Source organism: Primulina tabacum, chromosome 15, assembly GCF_025594145.1.
Source record: "Primulina tabacum isolate GXHZ01 chromosome 15, ASM2559414v2, whole genome shotgun sequence".
Classification (NCBI taxonomy): Eukaryota; Viridiplantae; Streptophyta; class Magnoliopsida; order Lamiales; family Gesneriaceae; genus Primulina; species Primulina tabacum.
The window spans coordinates 29,627,348-29,652,628 of record NC_134564.1 but is presented as its reverse complement, the minus strand read 5'-3'; the positions used below and the strand labels follow the sequence as shown (position 1 = coordinate 29,652,628).

Genomic DNA, 25,281 nt, shown 5'->3' with positions numbered 1-25,281 from the left:
GGTAGGGTGCTTTTGATATTGGTGCAGCATCGGGTATCAAATTGATTTCAAATTCTACTTCTCGGTCCGGAATTGCTCCAGGGAGTTCTTCAGGAAAAACATCTGGAAAGTCTTGAACTACTGGAATATCTTCTAATGCAAGCATAGTTTCTTCATTTACCTCACTTATCATTGCTCGGTAAACTTCTTCTCCATTTTTCATGGCTCTCCAAGTCTGAGAAGATGATAGGAGGGACTTCTGTTTCTTGACTTTGCCATGGTAAATGACCTCTTATTGGTTTGGGGCTTGAAGTTTGACATTCTTCATTCGGCAATCTACTAATGCATGATTCTTGGATAACCAATCCATTTCTAGAATGACGTCGAACTCCACCATGTTCTGTTGTATCAATTCTGCTTGGAATAGGTGTTCATTGATACAGATTTTACACTTTCGGTGCACTCTATGTGTTTCGATTGTTTTACTAGTATGAGTTGCTACTCTAAAGGGTTCGACTAGTATTTCAGGTGTAAGCTCTAGTTTCTTAGTGAACTTTTTAGATATAAATGAATGAGTAGCATCACTGTCAAACAACACATAAGCTGGCATTTCATTGATAAAAATGGTACCTGCCACGACATCGTTTGCATCATCTGCTTCTTCTTGAGTTATTGCAAACACACGAGCGTTGGGCTTATTCTCCTTTGGCTTGTTGAGGTTAGCATCAACATTTGGCTTGGTCCCTCTCTTTAATGGCTCGGGACAATTAGCAATTCGATGCCCTAATTTCCCACAATTGAAACATGCCCCAGTCTGTCTGTGACATTTCCTAGAATGACGACTACTACATTTGGGACACATCTTTGGTTCTTGGTAGGTTGGGTGGGACGAAGCACCTTTGAATGACCCATTGGACTGATTGGGTCTCTTGAATTGTTGTTTCCCTTGAGATGACTGTCCAGTAAGAGGCCGCTTATTCTTGTTCTCGTCCTCCCGACGCTTGATGTCTGTCTCAGCTCTTATTGCTGCTCCCATTAAATCAGCAAAGCTTGTAGGTTGGTAAACTGCTAAGGATGACTGGATACGGCTACTCAATCCCTTCTTGTATTTGTGCATTTTCAGAACTTCATCTGCCATGATTGTCGGGGCATAAGTTCCAAGGTCATTGAATCGGGAGGTGTAATATACCACTGACAATTCTGGAGTTTGCGAGAAGTTCTCAAACTCACGCAGTTTCTGTAGTCTGACTTCTGCTGGGAAATATTGTTTGAGAAAGACATCTTTGAATTGTTGCCAGGTAATTGCTCCGACAGTTGTCGGGGCAGGTGAGACTGTTTCCCACCACTTGCTCGCCTTATCCTCCAAGAATGGTACTATCACCTCTACTTTGAGTGCCTCGGGTATCTCTAACAGTCGCAGTTGAGTTTCCACGCTTTTCAACCAATTCTGGCTACTTTTAGGGTTGGCGTCTCCCTTGAACACTGGGCAACGGTTCTTACGAAGAGACTCATAATGATACTTGATCCCATTCTGTGCCGGTGGTGGTTGAGGCTGCTGATTACCGTTACCATTGGGGTTTCCCAAACCTTGGATAGTCTATAGCCATCAAATCTGATAAGCTTAGGCCCACTCTGGGAAGTGGTGGCGGTGGATTTCCGTCAGGATTCGGATTTCTATTATTGTCGTTGCGGTTGTTAATATTGGCATACCGCGTGTTGCGATTGGCTCGTGGAGGTCTTCCGGCCATTTCCTACAAGTTTACGAGTTCCTAAGAGTTTGTCCATTTCTAAAGAAGACATGAATCATAAATAATGCAGAATGTTAATATTGGCGTACCGCGGGTTGCGATTGGCTGGTGGAGGTCTTCCGGCCATTTTCTACAAGTGTACGAGTTCCTAAGAGTTTGTCGCATTTCTAAAGAAGACATGAATCATAAATAATGCAGAATGAAGATTGGGATTACTGGATAATAAACAAATATTTTATTGATACCCAATTTCAAACTAACCACCCAACTTAAACAAGATACTGAAAACAAAACGCGGAATCAAAGGTACTGAAAGCAAGACTGGATCAAATGTCTAGTGTGAAAATAAAAGTGCAACATATGTAAAACTTTCGAAGAACAGATATCATAGACGTCTATTCTATCTCTCCATTTCCCATGGCTACGTCGGGTGGGGCTTCTTCCTCCTCGGGATCCTCCTTCGGCTCCTCCGGGTTCATCAAGTCTTCAATCTACCACTGGAGATTTTGATTCTCCAATTTCAACTCAGCAATCTTATCAATGTGGGACAAATTTCTACCACAGCCTCATTCAACTCGTTTCTCGCATGCACACAATTTACCTTATTCTTCTAGATGAGCTCCTTCTTCTTCACTTTCCCTTTGTCCACCTCCTTGAACAGCCTTTGATTATTTTCGGACAACTGCATAATCGTAGTCCATGATTCTTCAATTTTCTTTTTATCCTTCAGTCGTGCTTGACGTGCTTCAGACAACTCCATGGTGCGTCGATCCACTTCTTCCTTAGACCGCTTGGCCTGACCCACTGCTATTTCCAAAGAGTCTTGAAGCTCGAAATTATGACCCCTAGTGAGCTCGAACATGTGGAAGATCTCATAAATCCTGTTCTCTGCTGCCATCAGCTTGGTAGTCAAGTTTTCTACTTGTTTTCTTCTCTCGTAGTTACTAGCTCTCAACCTTCTGATAGTCTTATCCTGATTTTCTAGAGCCAATTCCTTCAAACATATAATAGCATGAGCACGAGTGTGAGGTTGGTGATAGTCCCACTGAATCATCTTCCTATGAGTGATTGGGGCAACGTTCTTACGAGCAGTGACACGTATACGAGCCATTTCCTGAAATAACGAGATGAAATGTTTAACAGATTCCAAGATAACAAGTATCGAAAAAACGGTCAAGGAACATTTTGTTTATATAAAACAAGGAATATTTTCCAAGGATTCTAAAGAATGAATCATAAGGATATTGACGACAAAGTTGGTTAAAAATGACTAAGCTTTTGCCAAAATTTGACTTCGTCAAATTTCCTATGGCAATCTCCCATCCGGATTATGAACCTGGTGTGCTCTAATATCAATTAAATGTCACGCCTCGAGATCGGGGTTAGGCAACACCGGCGTTGTCTCGCAATCACATAATTGCAAAACAACACGTCTCGTAGTAAATCGCAATAACCAGTCTTTTTCATAACAAGTAATCGTCTTTACAATGCGATGGAAATAAAATGCGGAAGCGAAATACAATATGATAAAATTAAAAGACAGAATAAATTCGACTGGTCTCGAATTGGATTTGCTTCATCACAATCCCCAAAGTAATCTTGCTCTTCATCCTCGATTTGTTCCTCGTTCTTATCTGGGTGGGAATGTAAGGGATGAGCATTTTGGGAAATACTCAGTAAATGGGGGTCGATCGTGCATAACAAATGTCGAGGATATACATATGAATAAATTATCGTAATTTAAATATTAAGAATGTTGAATCAAATATTAACATAAATACGAATATAGGACTGAAAATCATCTCATTTTATATGGTTTTACTGATTATTCCCTATATGTTACTCCTCTAAGGGGCGAGGCCAAAGTAACAGTTATTATAACCCACCGCATCAGGGCCTAAACAAACCATATCAAAGTTTGGAATTTCCTTTACCATTTCTAAATCAAATCATTACAGTGCATTTCAAATAATTTAAACATGCTTTCAAATATTATAACTGATATCGAACAACGAATAATTCAAGGGATTTAATACCAAATGAAAATGAATATATCATGTCGATCGAATTTTCAAAGTCATATTTAATTTATTTTCGAAATATATCATGCTCACTTAAAAAAAGAAAATAAGTGTGCCAAATCTTTCATATAATAATATATTTATTCAAAAGTCCACTTTAAAAATAATTAAATAAGTGAACCATATTTATTATTAGAATATAAATATCAAGAGCCACTTAAAATAACCATAAGTGTGCAATTTTATATAATAATAGCAAAACCCACTTACAGATTTCGTTTGGATTGAAACGCTAGAAGGGCGTGCTAAAAGAACTCTGCTCGAACAAGGTTGCAGCAAAGCTTTGAACTAGGCTGCTATAATGCTTCGATCTTGACCGAAATAGGCTGCTATCACCTTCGAAAATGGACAGAATCTTGGTCTGGAGAATGGGCAACAATTTGTTTCGAACCGTTGCGGAATTCTCGGGATTTTGGATAGCTTGTTTGATCAAGCTTCTCGGCTATTTCTGGACCAACTTCGGGTAGCAACTGTGTTCGAAAGAATGAGCAGGAACTCGGTTGATGCAGGGGAATTAGCAATGACAGCAACTGGACTTCGAAACGCTACTACAATGCTTCGAATTTGGCCAGGAAATTGGATCAAAAAATATGTTTTCCAACAGCTATACTTTCGAATTCCTGTAGCTAAGATGAGGGAGTTTGCAGTATGTGAGGTGGGTTTACTACCTTCGGTTCTTCTTATATAAAGGCTTGAATGGATCAGCTACAAAGGTAAGCTTTTATCACTCCATTAATGTTGCTAATTGCTTAATCAAAGGAGTGATTACACTCTTCTCTCCCAAGTTGAATGTGGCCTCTTCTTGATTCAAGATACACGTCCGAGATTCATGTTGTAATGGAGAGTGATTTTGGTTTCCTTAAGTTGCAAGGTGATGGGTTTTATGAATCTCCTCCAAGAATGGTGCACTTCATTTCCTCCTTCCATATTGTTGCACGGCCTTCACACCTCCCCTCAGTTGAATACTACCATCCTTGCAAGCCCTATTTGATGTATAGGGAGAAAATCTCTGTTATGATTTGGGAAAAGTTTTTTAGGGGAATGTTTTGTGGGAAGAATTTGTGTGATAAAAAAATTATGTTTGAAATTTATTTAATATGATATTTTAATAAATGCCAAGAGTTTGGCTTTTTTCTTAAAATAATCTGGTACAATTTGTACCGGATTCATAAGAATCCGTGTCAGATTGTACCAGATTCAATAATTTTTTAATTGAATTTTAAATAAAAAATTTATTTTAAAAAATAAAAAGAATCTTTTGAATCTGGTGCAACATGAATATGTGGCGGTCTGTCCCGAGTTCATCTTTTGTGCGTGTTATAAATTGTAAAATTTAATTTGAAATAATTCACGTTGTTCTTTTGAAGAAGCAGCGTTGGAGAGCTTAATTAGTTGCATTGAGGAAGCAGCGTTGGTTTTTTTTTTTTTTTTTCTCTAATTTACGTGCATGCAAGCAATTATATATTTTTCTTATTATTAAAATAATTTTATTTTAAAATATTTGTTTTGTTTTTTTAAAATATTTTGATATGTAATTCAGAACTACAGAGAAAATTGTTTTAGTATTTCTTTAAGCAACAAGCATCTTCTAAATTCTCACGGTTTCAACATTTTTTTTCTTTCTTATTTTGTTTTTCTAATATACGTGTAAGATACTTATTATTAGTTGTTTTATTTATGGATTTTTTTACAAAAGTGATTAAATATTTAATTTTTTATATGTATTAATTACGCTAATATTAACTCATCTGTCATATTAAATACAATTTTGTATATTTAAATAATATAATTATTTTGAAATAATAATATTGAAAAACATTTTAAAAATTACAAACTTTTATTTATTTTTAGTTGTCTAATTATTATTACTATTATTATTTTTATATAATGATTATTATTAAATATATAATATTTAACAAAATTAAAATTAATAATATAATGCAAGCCAACAACATTACAATTATATTAATACATGCAATTATTATTTTTACTAGTGCATCGACGCACGTGTTGCGTGCTTATATAATATTTTTTATAATTCAATTGATTTATATTTAAATGAGGATCAAAATATAATTTTAAAAAATAGCGAGTGACTACATTGTAATTTTGATATATAAATTAAAAAATAAATTGAAAAATAAAAGAATAAAAAATGACATCAATGTGAATTGAACCTACAACCTAAATTCTAAGAAACAATGACTCTATCCGCTGAACTACATATAACTTACATTAAAATTTTAACATTTTATTTATATATATAATTAATAAAACAGACAATGACACCAAGTTAGTTACTCTAAGTGTCTCAAACTTAATAAGATAGTATAGAAGTATATATAACAATTAATATTGTTATACCATAATTACAAATAATACAATTATGAAAAATTAGTTACTGAAATTATCTTTTCAAAATCGGAATGAAATTGTGATAAAATCAATGAAACATATTAAAACCTAAAATAAATGTAAATTGTTATAAGAAATAGTACAAAAACAAAATAATTTAAATATAAAAAAAATATAATAAGTATCTTACACGTATATTAAAAAAACAAGCTAGGAAAGAAAAAGAAATGTTGAAACCATGAGAATTTAGAAAATGTTTGTTGTTTAAAAAATGTTAAAACAATTTTTTCCGCAATTCTGAATTACATATCAAAATATTTAAAAAAACAAAACAAATATTTTAAAATAAAATTGTTTTAATAATAAAAGAAAAATATAATTGCTTGCATGCACGTAAATTAGAACAACAAAAAACCAACGTTACTTCCTCAATGCAACAAATTAAGCTCTCCAACGCTTCTTATTCAAAAGAGCGACGTGAATTATTTCAAATTAGGTTCCGCAATTTATAACACGCACAAAAGGTGAATTCGAGACGGACCGCCACAGATTCATGTTGCACCAGATTCAAAAGATTTCTTTTATTTTTCAAAATAAATTATATTTAAAATTTAATTAAAATTTGTTGAATCGGGTACAATCTGACACGGATTCTTATGAATTCGGTACAGATTGTACCGGATTGTTATTGATTTACAAATGATACCAAATTATATTTCTTTTTATATTATTTTAAGAAAAAAAACCCAAGAGTTTTTGTTTGCCAAATGTTATTAAATTATAGTTGAATTGATTTTTGGGATATGCTTAGTACTGATAAATTTAAAATTTTAAAACACAATGTATTTGATTTAAATATAATACAAAATATTTGTTTTATAAGTTGTGAATATTTAAATTAATCATAATAATATTGGGAGGTTTAAAAATTGAAAAATATATATTTTGGGGCAAAGAGATTGAAAATAAGGTGATAAAATTTCTATTAAGAATTAATAAACATTTTTTAAATTTGAAATCATGTGTCGTTTTTCTTGAAAATAAGAAATTTCACTTAATAATAAAATATAAATTATCTGTATATTACAAAGATGATATCAGCCCTAATCTATTTAATTCATCGATACAACTGAATTTTACAACAAAATTTTATCGATTATAGCGCTTATGTTGTCTTGTAAATTAAGACCAGAAAAATTTTCAGAAAGTAAAATAACTTAAAACAACGATGTTTTCTAGTGAAGGGACACCACAAATATAGAAATTTAAATATGCAAAAAAGTAAACTAAGATGGTTCCTCTTTTGAGGAGATCCACAATCTGCATAAAGTAAATTGCAGAAATTAAAATTCTTTAAGGTCGTGGTTCCTCCAGTTTCTGATGCATATAAACCTTTAAGGGATCTTTATACAGAGCATAATTTTGCAAAGAACTCCACAAATCTTAAAGAAGTAGGTGGTTTAACCAGCCATTATATATATATATATATATATAAGAATTCTAGAATTTAAAACAAGATTTCATTACTAACCTTTGGAATCAAATAACTTTACATAAATGGAAGGTACAAATCAAAAAAGGTTTCGGATTTCTGGGTAATGGTTAAAGGGATTTGGATCTGGGAATGAGTGATTAGAGAGAGAGAGGGAGAGAAAGAGAGATATGGGTAGAGGGTGGTAAAATTTCCGGTGCCTCTATACCGAGGTCTTATCCCCTTTTTAAATACTTTTTTGGGGGTATTTTTGGAATTTTTTTTAAACATATGAAAATGTACATAACAATACAAATACGAATACAATGTCATATGTAGCACCGAGTGCTTGTCGCTTTACTAAAAGCTATAGCTAGTGGTAATGCAACTCAAATCTTTTAAACCGCTCAGCAGCTCAAGCACTACGGTTCGATCGCTCTACCAAGCAAGGACAATTATTGCACCCAACAATTTCCCTCCCAATAATTGCACTCCTTGCAATCAATGGGAATCGAACCCGTGACCTTGGCTCTGATACCAATTATAGGACCGAGTGCTTGCCGCTTTACCAAAAGCTATAGCTAGTGGTAATGCTGCAACTCAAATCTTTTAAACTGCACAACAGCTCAAGCACCACGGTTCGATCGCTCTACCAATTAAGGACAATTATTGCACCCAACACCATACAATCTAATACAAACATTTATACACCACTATTTCCAAATATTGGTCCTTGGTCGTCTGGTCCAAGGAGGTAATCTTCTTCCAGGTTAAGCGAATCATCAGAGGATTCTAACTTTCTTGAAGGTCTTGGTGAGAATTTCATTAGTATAGCTTTCATTTCTTCAGGAGTTTTGGCAGCTGCAAGCATTGCCATCATTTGGGATTTTTGTGCCAGGAATTCTGTCTGTTGTCGTGGTGGAATCCCGTAAAGCGGTTTTTGAGTTGGAACTTTAGTATTTTTATTATTGGTAATCCAAGCTTGGACATTGGTAGCTGTAAGTCTTGGAGGAATTTTAAATTTGTCCCACCATTTGACCTTAAATCTTCTCTTAATTTGTAAAATTTTTTCGTCTGAAAATTCAACAGTCCAGGAAAGGACCCAAGGAAGATAAAATTTCATGCAAAAAAAGGCAAGAGGATTGAATCGTATTTCTTCTGCTGTCGGGGCATATTGGGCTCTAAAAAGATTAAAAGAATTTTGGACACGGTGTTTGAGGATCTCATAGGTGGAGCCAAAATATTCCCACCATGTGTACCACCAGGTTGGGAATTTTTTGGGATTGCAAATCTTGGTATCAAAATAGAATAACCAGGTGTGCTTGTGTTTCTGGTTTTGAATTAAGAAGGAATTGTACCAGGCCTGTTGATAGTTCCAGTAATTAAAAGATATTTCAAAAAATAATGCTAGTTTATATTTTTCTGTAAATAGTATAGGTTTCGCAAAAATCATAGCCCCAGTCAATTGGAGCAATGACTTTTAGGATTTGCAGGTGGAATAAGCAGGATCATCATGGCTTTGGTCCAAGAAGAAGTTTTTAAACAATGCGGAATCAGTAGTTTCCAAAATTGCTTGGTAGAAATAAGGAGTCTTATTTTCATTCCAAGGTTTATAATATCGTCCTTTTCCAAAGTATTTTTGAAGTGTTTCAAAGGGATCTTTTTCATGGAATCCTATTTTAACATGTATTATATTTTGCCAATTATTTTTCTCAAAGTAATCAGAATGAGGGTTTAATGGTGGTTGTGTGAGAACAAGCTGGGAATTTGTAGTGTGATAAGAGGTTTTTGAGGAATTATCGGAAAACGAAACAGTTTGGAAGAAATCTTTGGTAAGAGTTTCTTTAGAGGGTTTCTTGTCGGAGCTTTCACTTGCCTGGGTATTGGCAAGGGAATTTTTAATTTCAGGTGTTTGGAGAAAGGATTCAAGGAATTTGAGTCTTTTTTCCAAATCATTACTTACCAGTGGTTTCGATTATGCAGTATCTTAAGTTCTTCTTCTTCTTTTTTTGTAACGATATCATACCAGGTTTTGGTTTTTGCTGGTTCGGTAGGAGTTTGAACAGACTTTTTATCCTTTTTGGGTGGCATTTATATTTTGGAGAAATTCTCTGGTGAGGAAATCAGGTAAAGAATTTGTATCCCCTTTTATGAAATCGATTTCAAAATCAAATATACTAAGAATAGCTTGTCATCTTGCAAAAATTTGTTTTGAGGCAAGATTTTGGACATTTTTTTGTAAAATTTCTTTTGCACTCTTACAATCTATTCTTAATAAAAAAAATTTGGTTTAAAAGGTCACTCTAAAATTTTTGGATGCATAAAACAATACTCAAATTTTTTTTCTTTATAGCTGAATAATTTTTGTGGGTATCATTCCAATGGGCAGATGTGTATTGTACAATACACTTTTTGTTCTCTTGTTTTTGTTTTCATATACCTCCATATCCTAAATCTGACGCATCTGTTTCTACAATTTTTTGTAGGTTGGGATCGGCGATATGAAGACATGGAATTTCTAACACTTGCTTTTTTATGTTTTTTACAATTTCTGTATGGTTTTCTGTCCATGGTTTTGGGTTTTTTCGGAGTCTATCATGTAAGGGTTTTGCTATTCTATTGATATTTGGACAAAAATCTAGAACATAATTTAGACTTCCTAAGAATCTTTGTAATTGGGTTTTATCAAGTATTTTGTCTGGAAATTTTTTTGTGAATTCTAAAGATCTCTCAATGGGAGTTACGGTACCACGAAATATGTAATGACCTAAAAATCTTATCCTAGTTTGAAAACAACTTATTTTTGATTTTGATACAACTAGACCATTTTGTTTTGTGATATAAAGAAATATTTTTAGATGGTTAAAATGATCATCGACGTTATCAGAGAATATTAATACATCATCAATGTAAACAATGCAGAATTTTGAATAATCATTATATATTTCATTCATAATTCTTTGGAATTCGGAAGGGGAATTTTTAAGTCCAAAGGGCATTACATTCCATTCATATTGTCCAAAGGGGACAGTAAAAGCAGTTTTTTATTTATCCTTTTGAGAAATTTGTATTTGCCAAAATCCAGATTTCATATCAAATTTGGAAAATATATAAGTATTATGGAGTTTTTGTAATAAGTCTTTTTTATTTGGTATTGGATATTTGATCCATTTTGATGTTTTATTTAATGGTTTGTAATTAATTACTAATATGGGTGTTCCTCTTTCAATTTTTGAATTTTTATTAACGTAAAATACAGCACAACTTCAAGGGGATCTAGATTTAGAAATTAACCCTTTTTTCTCTAAATCTTGAATTTCTTTTTTACAATGTTTTTCTAATTCAAAATTCATTTGGATTGGTCTAACTTTAGTTGGTATTTGTCTCTCATTGAAATCTTCTTCATAGGGAAGATCAACAATATATTGTTTTATATTCCAAAAAACATTAGAAATTTCTGAACAGACTTCTGTTTTCTAGTATTTTTTGGAATTTTTGAATTTTATTTTGAATTTCTTTTGTTTCTATTTGGTTTTGTATTCTTTTTAAAGAAACATCTTTTTTAATATTTTCTAATTGAAAAGTCTTTCCTTGGATTATGGTATTAATATTATTTTCATAAATTGAACATGCTTTTATTAAGTTAAGGTTTCTAGTTCGAGGTTTTTCTAAAAATTCAAATTTTAATTTTTTATGATTGAATTTAAAATAAATAGAGTCATTGTTTACTTTATATGAGGTAATTAAATTTATAAAAGGAGTTCCTAATATTACAGTGTGATGAATATCATTTACCAAAACAAAAGTGGCTTTTATGAAAATACCATTATTTATTATTGATGCGTCTGTTTTTGAATTTACATTTAATCTTGAATTATTAGCAGCTGAAAGTTTTTCTTGTGTTTTTTGTTGGAATTCAGTAGGTACTATTCCTGATTTGATACAGTTTAAGTCTGCACTAGTATCAAATAAGGCTATTGTATACATTTTAAAATTTTCTGAAAATACTAGATTTAATTTTAAGATGTATTTTCTGGAAGTTGTTTCTCTTAAAACGAAAAGAAAATCTTCAGGAATTTTTTCAATATTTTCAACCTTTTGGGTTTCATCATTTTCTGTTTTTGAATAACTCTTAATGTTTATATTTTATAGGATTAGTTTTATTGCTTCAGAATTTTGAATCTGTTTTTTTTTAATTCTCTTATTTCCAATTTTATTTCTTTTATATCTTTTTGTAAGTCTTGAATTGTGATCCCCTTTTCCTTTTTTCTTTTTTCTAATATTTCAGTTAAGTCGTAAGTATTTTTTGAAGTACTTGGAATTTTTTATTTTCTTCTTTGTCATTTAGAGATTTTAGAATTTTTTCTAGATATTCTTTTTGGATTGTTGGGTCATTAATATATTTCAATATATCTAAAAGAAGTGATTGATCTTTGGTGAGCATATTAATGAGTATAATATTGTTTAATGTTATAATTACAAATATTACTAAGTATAATTCGAATGTTTCTTAAAAATAAAATCACTTAAATTAAAATAATGAACAAAAACGAAAATTAACAAGCCCCCACATTTTGTATCGTGTCATATAATATTTTTTTGATAGAAAATTGTAATTTTATTAAGAATAATCATTCGTTACAATCCTAACTAATCAGGAGGGAAACTCACCATTCATCCAAACGAACGATAGATAAGTGGAACAAAATAAGCAATTTTATGGCCTACTATACTAGCCGATTTACTAACATGTGCAATATCTGAAATTACCGATCTTCTTATATTCTTTCCAAATTCAGTAGCATATACACCAACATAGCCAAGATCATCCTGAATAGGTGTGACTGCTTGCACTGTTAGTAAGGAATCCAATTCAACCTATACATTTAGAAAGTTATTCTCATAGAGTAGTTTTACACCTTCAAGGATAGCTAGGAGTTCGCCATGGACTACCGAGAGAGGCTGTGTAATCTGTTTGCCAAAAGCCATGAGAAGGCGACCTTGTTTATCCCTTAATACCCCCCCCCCCCCCCCCCCCCCCCCCCCCAAATGCTGAACCTGTTCAAATCATGGCTGACATATGCATCAGTATCCATTTTTAATGATCCTATAGCCGGCGGTAACTAATGATGTACACGGGTCCTACACTTCCCAACGCCACTAGCAGAGGTTGTTGTGTTCACGTGGTGGAAGTCCTGAAGTAGAACCGAACTCCAAGCAAGATTTGCCTCCATTGCTTGACCCTTAACCCCATGAAACAAAGTCTACCTCGTCTTCCAAACTGCCCAAGTATGAACAACAAACTCTTCAAACTCGGACTTCTTTGGCATCTCCTTCATCCATAGGCAGAGGTCCATTATGAATTTGCCTAGTAGGTGCGCAAATCTGGTTACCTTCCAAAGATGTCTAATTGCCAAATAATAGAATAAGGTGCATTGGCATATCAAATAGCCCCTCTGGAGTCTGTAGCCATCATGTATTGAATATATACCTTTAAGATCATAACACCAAAACCGAGTATCCCTATTCGCAGATGAGGACAAGGGAATGTTAAGGATTTCACCTGCAATATGCGAGTTGAAGTTATTAGAGATTAGCTTGACATCCCAAGATCTCTCTTGAATAAGGGAGCTCACAGTCTAAACCTGAGTCCAGGTTGTCAGTGGTGCTCCGATTGTGGATTTCAAGGATGGAACCCACTTGTCCTCAAATATCCGGATAGATAACCCATCACCTACCCTCCACAATAATCCATCCATTAAAATATCCTTGCTCCAGAGTAGGGAGCACCAAATATAAGAAGGGTTGGTGTCTAGACGCGCATCCATGATATCAACATGTCTAAAATACCACCCTTTAAGTACACGAAAAACTAGAGAACCAGGATCACGTATAAGTCTCCAGAATTGTTTGGCTAATAATGCACGGTTAAATTCTTCCATTTTCCGGGATCCAAGACCCCTTCTAGATTTTGGGTGGCATAAGGAACCCCATGAGCGTCAGTGCAATTTCCGTTTTCCATTATCAACTCTCCACCAGAAGATCGCACGTACCCTCTCAATTTCATCACAAATCTGCAGTGGTAGTTTAAAACAGGACATGACGTATGCCGATATAGCTTGGAGGATAGATTTGATGATCAGCACCTCTTTGCCTCCGATGAAAACCATTTATTATTCAATCATTAAATTCGTTTCACCACTCTTTCCACCAAGTATTGGAACTGAAGTCTCTTACGCTTCATAGAAACAGTTGGAAGACCAAAATATAGATCATGCTGCTGAACCACTGGCATAGTTAGAATTATTTAATTGTCTCAATTTTTTAAAATTTTTTCTCATCCTTATTATACTTATCTATATTAATTAACATAGAGTCCTAGAGTAACTAATTTTGATTAATATATTTTTTCTTTATTTAAATATCCTCATTATTTTTAAATTTTCCTCTACTATTTTCATTGAGTGAACATTAATTTTTTTAAGAAATAGTTAGATCAATTTTGTTTTGGTTACTATTATAAAATAATACACGTAAAATCTAATTAACTGATTTTTAAAAATAAATTAAATATTTTTTATTGGGCCATAATATTTATAGAATTGTCTATTGTCTAGCTTTGGGCTTGGCTTGGCTTGGCTTGGCCCGGCCCAAATGTACAAAAACCATTTCATTAATGAAGAAATGATCTAGACGTATTATGCTTCTGCCCTAGATCCTTCCATCTCCTACCTCAACAGTCAACGCTGATGGGTGAGAAATCTTAAGGTAAGCACTATTCAACTTTTTGAACTCGAAGAATCCCTTAAAATTTTGTATCTTAGGCTAATTCTCTTTCTTTTTCTCACGTTTCCCTACTCTTTTCTCTCAAATATGTGGGCATGAGTTTTGTTTGGTTGCTGCTTTTGGTGGTACGATTGTTAGTATTTTAGTGTTGAGTCGCTGAATCATTTATATACACATAAACTAAATGGACATGGTGAATTAAATGGTAGCTGGAATCGACAAAAATGTGGAATGGCGTGACTAGTGTGCAGTGATGAAAAAATCTGTTCTCTTCTTTTTTTATTTTTATTTTTAAAAAATTTCGGTTAATACGGATGCTGACATCTGAAGTTAGGTTATTTCGGACCATTATATTTCCTGCTATTCTTATCCCAGTTCAAATGCGGACGCCAAAATCTGAATGTTTGATTTTATTTTGATTTTGATTTTGATTTTTTTATGATTCTTGGTGAAAATCCAGTCTTGGACACGAGTACTTTTACGTTTCATTTTGGAGATAGATTTGAAATTTATTATAGTATCATAGTTAACAATATATATTACTTATTTATACGTTAGTTACATAAATAATAGATTTTGAATGATCTAATTATGAGTTGAAATTGAAGGGTGGAAGGTATAGTTCTATTTTACAGTCCCCAGTTCTAGAGGAAGGATTGGGATTACTCCCTCGTGCTATCGGTTATAGAGTGGGCGAGTTTCTGGAAAGGGAAGATCCCGCCTAAACTAAAGCACTGCTTTTTTTTTCATCCGAACTAAAGTGAAATACTATATACTTGAAAATGGTGGGATTTGAAGTTTATGGTCTTGTTTCTCAATAACTACAAAAATACATTTGAATATATTTCAAATCATCCATCAATCCAATTGCCTCCTTTGAGAAGCTCATCCCAAGCATTTCACCCTTTAAGCTTTAAAAAATGAACAGCATTAGGTCAAAATCTAGAAGCCATTCAACGTATTCCCAGCTAATTGAATGTGGCATTTCTTATCGAAGTTATTTTTTTTACTTGTGCTCGCCTGATCGTTGCAAATTATTGTACAGCATTTGCAACCGAATTCCTAATTTGGTAGCATGAATGAGCTTCTTTGTTCAAGTTTGAGAGTTGAAGAGGTGGTGGTAGGAGTAATTTGTCCAGTGTCAGTAATGAGAGTCTCTAGAGTGGGCATTTCTCTATGGGGTGGGTGATGTTCCCACATAATCTGGGAGAAAGTAAGAAATTAACCCCACATAAGCTCCACAAGTAATTGCGAAGTGACTCTTAAATTTGAGGAGTTTTCCACCAACAAGGATAGTCCTCTGGGATTGGATTTTTCTCTTGAGCTTATGGCGAATTATTCTAAGTAAAACGTGATATAGGCAACATTTTGGTGTTATAATATTTACATTGTTGATTAGTTTATTCTTGTCTGTGTTAGATGAATTTGCCTCTCAATTTTCTCCGCATTTATCTTTTGTTTTTATTTTGGTTTTCTTTTCCGAATTTGATACCTTTAATTTATATTGCTAAATTTCTTCCTGAATTAGACACTTTTTTTGGTACTTGGTCTTAGCCATTGTAAGATCACAATTTGACTGAGCAATGTTCCATATGAATTGCCTTCTGCAGATTGAAAAATGCTAGGTTCCTTCTCGATACTGCCCCTTCCAGCGCCGCCAGCTGATGGGAATCTTGGTCCGATTCCCCTTGCTCAAGTGACCAACGAATCTGAAAATGAGAAAAATGGGCCTACTGAAGGCCAAGCAAACGCTAATGATAAATCCAATTCAGCTCCTCCTTCAGTTGCTACCCACACTAGGACTATAGGAATTATATATCCGCCCCCTGATATCAGAAACATTGTAGATAAAACTTCCCAGTTTGTGGCAAAAAATGGACCAGAATTTGAGAAAAGAATCATGGCAAACAATGAAGGGAATGCAAAATTCAACTTTTTACATGCCTCTGATCCTTACCATGCTTACTATCTGCACCGCCTATCAGAAGCTCGGGCCCAGAATCAAGTTTCTGCCCAGCAGCAGCCTTCCCAGGATGTTCCGGAACCAGGTGCTGCTGCTCCAGCTGCTGATTCAAGTGATGCTTTGACGAAGCCTGATCCTGCTGCCCAATTTAGACCTGTCCGCAAGGTACTCGAGCCACCGGAGGCAGAGCAGTATACTGTTCGGCTTCCCGAAGGAATTACAGGGGAGGAACTAGATATAATTAAACTCACTGCTCAGTTTGTGGCCCGAAACGGGAAGTCATTTTTGACTGGTCTTACTAGTAGGGAGAGCTCTAATCCCCAGTTCCATTTCCTGCGGCCAACACACAGTATGTTCATGTTCTTTACATCACTGGCTGATGCATATTCAAAGGTACTGATGCCTTCGAAAGGGTTGACAGATAAGCTCCGAAGGAGTGTTGTGGATATGACGACTGTCCTTGAACGCTGTTTACATCGTCTTGAATGGGAACGGTCACAAGAACAGGCCAGGCAGAAGGCCGAAGATGAGATCGAGCAGGAGCGACTGCAGATGGCGATGATTGATTGGCATGATTTTGTTGTGGTTGAGACAATTGACTTTGCTGATGATGAGGATGATGATTTACCTCCTCCCATGACACTTGAGGAAGTGGTAAGGAGAAGCAAGATGACCACCATGGAAGAAGAGGATATTATTGAGCTCGGCAAGGAGGTGGAAATGGATATGGATGAAGAAGAGGTCCAACTGGTTGAGGATGGCATGAGAGCTGCTAGTCTTGAAGAGAATGCTGGTTTGAAGAATAATGAGACCAGAATAGTTCCGGAAGAACCTGAACCACCCATGAGAATTGTGAAAAATTGGAAGCGGCCTGAAGATAGGATCCTAACTGAAAAAGATCCAACTAAATATGTTGTCTCACCGATAACTGGAGAGCTCGTTCTCATTAATGACATGTCTGAACACATGAGAATTTCTCTCATTGATCCCAAGTATAAGGAGCAGAAGGACAGGATGTTTGCTAAGATTAGAGAGACAACTCTTGCAGCAGATGATGAAATTTCTAGGAACATTGTGGGACTTGCAAGAACACGTCCTGATATTTTTGGTACCACCGAAGAAGAAGTTTCTAATGCCGTCAAGGTTGAGATTGAAAAGAAGAATGATGAGCAACCAAAACAGGTCATATGGGATGGTCACACGGGAAGTATTGGTCGATCAACTACACAAGCCATTTCTCACAATACAGGTGGAGAGGACCTAAATGATAATGTGAACAATGATGGCTGGAGTCTTCCAGGTCCAGCACCTCCTCCTCCCATACCTGGTATGCCACCAGTTAGGCCACTGCCTCCACCTCCAGGCCTTCTCTTGAATATTCCAAGGCCTCCTACCTCAATCCCCTACTCTATGCCGACTAGCACTGGGGTAATTGCCCCACCACCACCTAGGCCTCCAGTAATCAATATTGTTCCTCCTGTTCGACCACCACCTCCTATGTCTATGGTTCATGGGCAACCTCTTATGGCAAATCAGCCATCATTGCTTCCATCTATGCTTCCAGTTCCACCTCCTCCGGGATCCCAGTTTACGATGTTGGGTGGTCCCAGACCTTTCGTTCACATCCCTATGCCCCAACCAGGTATGCCTATGGTTCCTCCGCCACCTATGCTCCAAGGGATGCCTCCACCACCTCCACCTGAGGAAGCTCCTCCTCCACTGCCTGATGAACCAGAACCCAAGAGGCAAAGACTTGATGATTCTATGCTTGTTCCTGAAGACCAATTTTTGGTTAAACATTCGGTATTGAGCCTCTTCTCATCTCTCTGTTGAAGATGTTATGTGTATATGTATGTGTGTGTGATATACTGTACCAATGTCCTTTGCTAAGTTGTATTACATCGGTGACTACAGGGTCCTGCACATATCAGTATCTCTGTTCCAAATGTTGATGAAGCAAATCTCAAGGGGCAAGTACTGGAGATTACGGTGCAATCCTTATCAGAAACAGTTGGCAGTTTGAAAGAGAAAATTGCTGGGGACATTCAACTTCCTGCAAACAAACAAAAGCTAAGTGGGAAGGCTGGTTTCCTCAAGGACAATTTATCACTTGCTTATTACAATATTGGTCCTGGAGACTCGCTATCTCTATCTCTTAGGGAACGTGGTGGTAGGAAGAGATGAACATTATACTGTGAATCCAAGGTTTATTAGAACACTGGCGTTGCAATATGATATCAGCTATTATTGGACACAATGCCCTAATTTTTCCTTTTTCATTTTAGAGATTGTACTTGTCCTCTACCTCTGAAGTATTTATTGCTTTTCTTATTATATCTTATCTACTGCAGATCTACCATCTTGGTACTCGTCACATGGGTTATAGGTGTTTTCTAGTTATATATTACATGCATTCTTCTTTTGAAGTTATCTTGCATTATTTACATTTCTGTGTTTATCTCTTATACCTGATGAGACTGTTGCTCCATGACAGTTCAGATTTTGATGTCTTCATTTTCTGTTCTTATATACTCTTGGATCAAAGGCGGTCCTCAGGTGAATCTGTTCTGAAACTATAATTTTGCCCTCTCCTGATCCTTGTTTAGTCCATCCGTCTTTAACTTTTACATAACATGGTGTGAGAAGAATGCATGGCCTGGTTTTTTCAGTTTCATTTAACATCTGAAAAATTCGTATCAGTGTTACTTCGCTGTGGTCCTAATCAGGTCTTGAATTTTGTGGTAGTAATCAGGTGTTTTCTTAGTTACTGCTCGATCGGTTGAATCAAATGAGTTTGTTTCATACACAGAGGGAAGATAATTAGATTTTGTTATGCCGTTCTTTCTTGTTGAGTCGCACTCATTTCAGATGCTGAAAAACTCTTTTGAGGAAGACATTGTTTGTTTGATGAACAGAGTTGGTCAATATTGATTGTTAATGAGTTTGGAATCAAAATTTCAACAATTGAGGGATGAATTTCACTCTTTTCCATCATTTATATGTTTATTAAGTTTTTAGGAAACACGTGATCAATCGTTGCTTCCATCTGTGTTAGTGTTCAGTTGTTTGACTTGTGGCACTTGCACTTGATGGAGCTAGCTATAAGAAAGCACTCTCTTATGTTTTACTCAAAAGTTTTACAGTCTACTGTTCTATATTGGTACACAAATTCAGGTACATATTTTTGGTTTATACAGGTGAATGGCGCCGACATGTTCATTTATACAAATGAAAGACACATTTTACATTATTGAACTATATACAACTTTACCGTCGCTTATTGTTCTCCTGCTTTCGTACAGTATGAAATGAGAAAAAACATTTGGAAGCAAGATCCAAAGTATAAGCATGTTTGCTGTACTTGTTGAAATTGGAGTATTCCGTGGGAGCGAATATCTTATTGAATACAAAATTATCCAAGCACCTTGCAGCATGAGTAGTGTTTTGGAGTGATAATGGTCGTGTAAGTGATTGAAATATGACGTTTGAATTTTGTATGCTTTAAAGCATTTTAGTTACATTGTATCCATCGACTTATTGGTATGACGAGAAACATTTGATACAAGTGGTATTTCAAATGAAATATTAGCAATTATAATAAAATTTATATAAATTAATGAAGTTTGATCATGAAGTTTTATTGATTTATAGACAACCTTTGGACACAAGTAGTAGTATTTGAAATGAAACTTGGTGAGAGGAGACAATTAATCCCATGGTTTCGCTATTCAAATTTGTCATCTTCTAGAACAACACGAAGTTGAGTTGGTAGGTGTCAAACCGCTGCATCCTATCAAGCTTATGAATGCTTCCTCGTGAAAACATTCAAGAACCTGTCAACAGGTATCGAGCTGCTGGAGATTAAGAATGAGGAAGGGGATGAACAAGCTGCCAAAGACATCAAGATGAAGTTGGTGTAGAATTCAGGGTCTAACAATGAAGATGGTGATAGCAGGGAGAAAGTACCATTAACTAGTGTTTTTTGCTTCCATAAAGGAGGCAGCTGAGAAGAAGAAACAGACCCGCCTCTCTATCCTATATTCTGACTACCATCAATCTGACCATCCAATAGGTTGATAACTTGGTCAAGAAGAGGATGGGAAGTTTTTATCGATGGGTGGATTATAGAACCGTGGTTCACTTCTCAGCCATTGGCGAGGACGACAAGCTCAATTTCGTGGCCAAACTTGAAGTTAAAATGCTAAATTGGGTCGAAACAGATCTCATCTCTGAAGCCCTCCAGCGGAGAGATTTTATTGGAATAGAACTCAGGGAGAGCTTACTGCAGCCTATCATCAAGCAAAAGAGGACCAACTTTGACTCTCCCAGCCCAACACCCAAGGAGGACTCCACTGTAATCCAACAACTGGAAATGAACGCTCTCTCTTTCTTGAGGTGAAAGTAAAAAAGGCGAGAACTTGAGCTACCTGTGGAAGATAATGACGTAGATCAAGCTGCTGAGCCATCTAGTGACAAGTGTTGATGGTCATGCTGGAGTGAATATGACTAGAGATCAAGCTAGAGACCAGTCGTGAGTGAAGTTGAAATGCCTGATAAAGGCACTCAAGATGGCGATTCTTGAATCCATGATCAACCAGCCAATGAATATTTTGATCAAGCTGGTGATCAAAGAGCCAAGTCAGAGGTAACCGTTCCCACTTTTGAACAAATTTTTGGTTATGCTGAATGTTCCTCTTCTGGTCCACATGATGTGGATGTTTCTGCGTGTATTGTCGCCCTCTTCGCCGCTCTCTGCTTCTATCGAACATCCTGACTGAGGTTCCCTTGACCTCGGCACGTGATGTGATCCAATCTATTTCCAAGCTTGAATTGTTTGAAGCGTCCAAGCAAGTCACTGCTTCTGAAGTGAACGTTTCTTATATGGCTGAGGTGGAGATAATTCACGGTGAGGACGAGCCTATCTCTGATAATACACAAACTCCAAGTTCTCCACTTCCAACAACTCTAGCTGATGAGGACATCAACATTATGGATGAAGAGATCACTCCGATTATTCCTTCTGCTGGTGGAGAGTTGATAGTTCTTGTTGCTGCTACGATAGATGACAAGCCAGATCCCAATACCTCCCACCCGGCTCAAGTTGGTCCATCCGAACAAGACAAGGATTATACTCAATCTGAGGACGACAAGGATAAATAAGTTTTTTCAATCACTATGCCATTTTCTTAGATGGAATCTCTCTACACTAAAACCGGAAAAACCGGAAAAATAGAAGCTCACCAGTTTGCTTCTGAAACTGCTATTCCTAACGTTAGGAAACGGATGGTCAAAGATATTGCCTCAACACTATCCATGACAATTTCAACAAGATTGATTAAGTAAAGACTGTTGCAAAAGAATCTGCAGTTGTGCTCTCCGGCCAAATCACTAGTTTTCAAAAACATTTGGAGGCCAGGATTGACAACTTGTAAGGCTACGTTTGGTTGAAGGATAAAATAATGAAATGATTAAGAGAGAAATGATAAAAAGAATGATTGAATTAAAAATATAATATATAATGATAAAATAATATTATGTTTGGTATGATGGTTAAGAATGTGATAATTAATAATCTTTTGATGAATTGACAAAATTGCCCTTCCACTTTTGCGGCGGTTGGCCGGCGATGCGACGGCGGTGGCGGTGGGCCGACAGGCGGAGGGGGTGGTCGGCAGCTGGCGGCGGCGGTCGGCGGCAACGGGTGGTGGCGGGCGGTCGACGGTGGCAGGCGGCGGCGGCGGTGGTCGGCCGGTGGCGGGGGTGGTGGAGGGAATTGATGATGAGTTTGGATTTAATAATCCTAGTAGGTGTAATATGATTTTTTTTTCAAATAATTGTAAAAATGTAATTTCATTCAAAATGACATACATTATATTTTCTATGAATTATTGAATTTTTGTCCAAGTCTTGTATTACTTAAAAGAATTTTTTGAGTCCATCAGCTTAATTTTGTTATCACCAAAAATGAGAATTTTTTACGCTGAAATTCTTACATGGATCTGTTATCAACTACATTTTTAATATATTTACACTTTTTGATATGAATGCCTTGAACTCAAGCTGAATCATCTACTCTTGAATTTTCTAGCTGGAATGCATAATCCTCCATCTAGCTATTCCAAAGTCAGGCTGGACTGTTTAATTGAAGATTAAGCTGCATATTGGTCTCTAGCTGGTATGCTTGTGCATCAAGCTATTCTTTGTGCCTACCAACTAGACATGTCAGAAAATTTCTTGACCAATCATGCAAAGTAGCTTATGTTCCAATTGTTCGATAATGTCTTAAAATAAGACAAAGATACGCGCATGCTTTTCTATCTCATAAATCAACTTTTCAGAAGCTGTTAGATGTTATATTTGGATACATTCCAAATTGCATTAATTGTGGTGTATCATCAAGGGAAAAGAGACAAAAGACAGTTTGTTTTTATGTCATCAAACAATACAAGTTGAACGTTGAAGCAAAAGTTCGAAAAATTTCAACTATTTAAAAGCAAGATTCAAGACCGAAAACACTACTAAAACTTTCACAATATTCCTTTATCAAGATTTCGGGCATACTTATCTTTATATTATCAAGTTGTTCAACTTAGCAAACAATTTTTTTATATATGATAATCAAGAATCATCTTGTGTTGTACATTCACTCAAGCTTTTCAAGCTATTTGTTTAGAGTGTTGTAATTGATTTGTTGTTTGAACTTAAGGTTCTATGGACAGCTCGTTTGTATTTCTTGTTAGAAAGTGTACTAGGAGTTTTAATGTAGGTAGCGGATAAGTCTTAGCTGAAGTGATTTGATATAATAGTTGTAAAATCAAAGTCTTCTACAAAATTCTTTCCTTGAGTAGAAGAAGACAAGACGTAGAAGAATTTTTGTCTTCGAACTTCCATATATCTTGTGTTTTTTATTTTGCATATCCTTATATTTGTCTGTTGCATTCATTTATATACTATAATTTGTTAAAAGGTTATCCAAGTGAATATATAGTACTAGGGATGTCAATGGGTCCTACCCAGATCCGCAATAGACCCGCCCCGTTTGGGGTGGGTTTGGGCATACTAAATGGGTCATGGGGCGGGTCTCGGGTCCAATTTTTCAGACCCGTTTGGATATGGGGCGGGTCATGGATACTACCATACCCGCCCCATATACGTGAATATAAATACTTTAGGATTTTAGTTTTATTAATTTTCATTTTTTTAGCAGTCCACCTGAAAAGCTCAAGTATAGACATCTCTGATTCTCCCACAAACTCTCACTTTCATTTCTTCAAGTAATTTACCAACTTGTGACATCATTCTTGATAAAGAGGAAGATAATCCTGAAGAATGTGTCTGAAATATTGCTTACTCGCTGATTTTATATTGATCTGTTTAAGTTCGGTTATGACTTATTTTTGGGGATGTCAAGATATTTTTTGAAGAGCTAGTAACTCTTTTTTTTATGTAATTCATTATGTGTAAAAATACTTTGTTTGTTATTATTAAGCGTGGTCGAAGACATGAATTAGTTTTCTATTGTGTTGTATTTAGAGGCTTGTTTGTTTCATAATTCAGTCATGTGATAAGAAGATTATTGTTTTCATTTTAAAAAAATATCGGGTCTCGCGGGTCTACCCGGCCCCATTTCGTATTCGGGGTGGGGCGGGTCCGAAGAATATTTAACTGGGGTGGGGCGGGTAATGGGTCAAAGTTTTTTTTAATGGGACGGGTCTTGGGTTTAGCCATACCCGTCCAATTGACATCTCTATATGGTACTTCACTAGTACCAGCTAGCCCTTTCCATACATTTATAGTGATCAAGTTATGTTCAGATGGTTGAGAAACATGCATTAACACCTAAAAATTATTAAGACTATATCGAGTTTACAAAATTTTTCAAAAAAAGTTTATTAATTTCCCTCTAAACTCATTTTTTATCCTAACAGTTTTTATCAAGTGATATTTGAGAAAATAGAGGAATAAAATTAGGTCATAGAAGATAAAATAATGTCCAGTCATATTTTTCCTTTCCTTTTTTCTCCTAACATGAACTTAATATCATATAAAAGGCCTAAATATTAATAATCCATATAAATTAACTTGGTGTAAAAATTAATAAAACTGTCTTGCATGATAAATTTTTTATTTTGTCGATTTTATATATAAAATGGTGTGAAATAAAATAACTAAATCTATACATATTATAAAAGTGTGAATCAAGGTCAAAGTTTTTCTATTGTGTATTGTCAACTTTGTCCTTAGTTTGTACATACAGGAAAAATTTAGTGAGGATGTTTTTGTCAAATCAGTTATTATGATAAGGACAAAATTGTCAAACTACATTTATATTAGATAATGATCAAGTTGCCAAAAAAAACTGAAACTTTAAAATTCTTTGATTTTTATTTTCTTGTAGATGAATTGAACAAATTTTTTTCATAAAAAATATTAAATTGAAAAGATTGAAATACCAAAATATATTGGTTTTATTTGCTTATAGATGAAGTGAAAAAGATTTTTTTCACAAAAAACTTAATTTGTAGATTTTTTCACAAAAAAGTTAATTTATAGAAGATTAAAATAACAAAATTCTTTTGTTTTATTTTCTTGTAAATAAAGTGAAAATATTTTTTCCACAAAAACTTAATTTGTATAATGATATGATGTTAAATATCTTTTATTTTACGTTCATTAAGATAAATTATTTTAAAATGAAGAATTAAATTAATGAACCCAAATAATTAAACTAATTTTGTTTTAACAAGGTTGGTGTCATGAAGAAGGTTTGATATTTAATTAAATTTGCAAAATGATACAAGAACTATCAGATATAAATATAGATAATCCTAATAAATATTTTATTGATATTTATTTTATCTATATTTTTTTATCAAAAAGAAAGTCAACTAATATTGT

General features: G+C 35.1%; 2 protein-coding genes across 2 annotated transcripts; one reads left to right on the top strand and one right to left on the bottom strand.

The window, feature by feature from the left end:
• Positions 1-271: 271 nt before the first annotated feature.
• On the bottom strand, positions 272-1,764 carry LOC142526055 (uncharacterized). Its single transcript, XM_075630329.1, has 2 exons — positions 1,690-1,764; positions 272-1,576 (listed from the first exon to the last, which is right to left on the bottom strand). Exons 1-2 carry the CDS (start codon positions 1,762-1,764, stop codon positions 272-274), a joined length of 1,380 nt encoding a protein of 459 aa, XP_075486444.1.
• Positions 1,765-14,287: 12,523 nt separating this feature from the next.
• On the top strand, positions 14,288-18,739 carry LOC142526275 (putative splicing factor 3A subunit 1). Its single transcript, XM_075630551.1, has 3 exons — positions 14,288-14,402; positions 16,031-18,186; positions 18,298-18,739. The coding sequence occupies exons 2-3, from the start codon at positions 16,039-16,041 to the stop codon at positions 18,565-18,567; spliced, it is 2,418 nt and encodes an 805-aa protein (XP_075486666.1). The 5' UTR covers positions 14,288-14,402; positions 16,031-16,038; the 3' UTR covers positions 18,568-18,739.
• Positions 18,740-25,281: the final 6,542 nt, after the last annotated feature.

Excerpts from the sequence above, each read along its gene's own strand:
- LOC142526055 (XM_075630329.1), bottom strand. The coding sequence starts at position 1,764 with ATGGACAAACTCTTAGGAACTCGTAAACTTGTAGGAAATGGCCGGAAG. Across the intron at positions 1,577-1,689 it reads CGAGCCAATCGCAACACGCG|ACTATCCAAGGTTTGGGAAA; the intron begins GTATGCCAATAT and ends TGATGGCTATAG.
- LOC142526275 (XM_075630551.1), top strand. The coding sequence starts at position 16,039 with ATGCTAGGTTCCTTCTCGATACTGCCCCTTCCAGCGCCGCCAGCTGAT. Across the intron at positions 18,187-18,297 it reads AATTTTTGGTTAAACATTCG|GGTCCTGCACATATCAGTAT; the intron begins GTATTGAGCCTC and ends CGGTGACTACAG.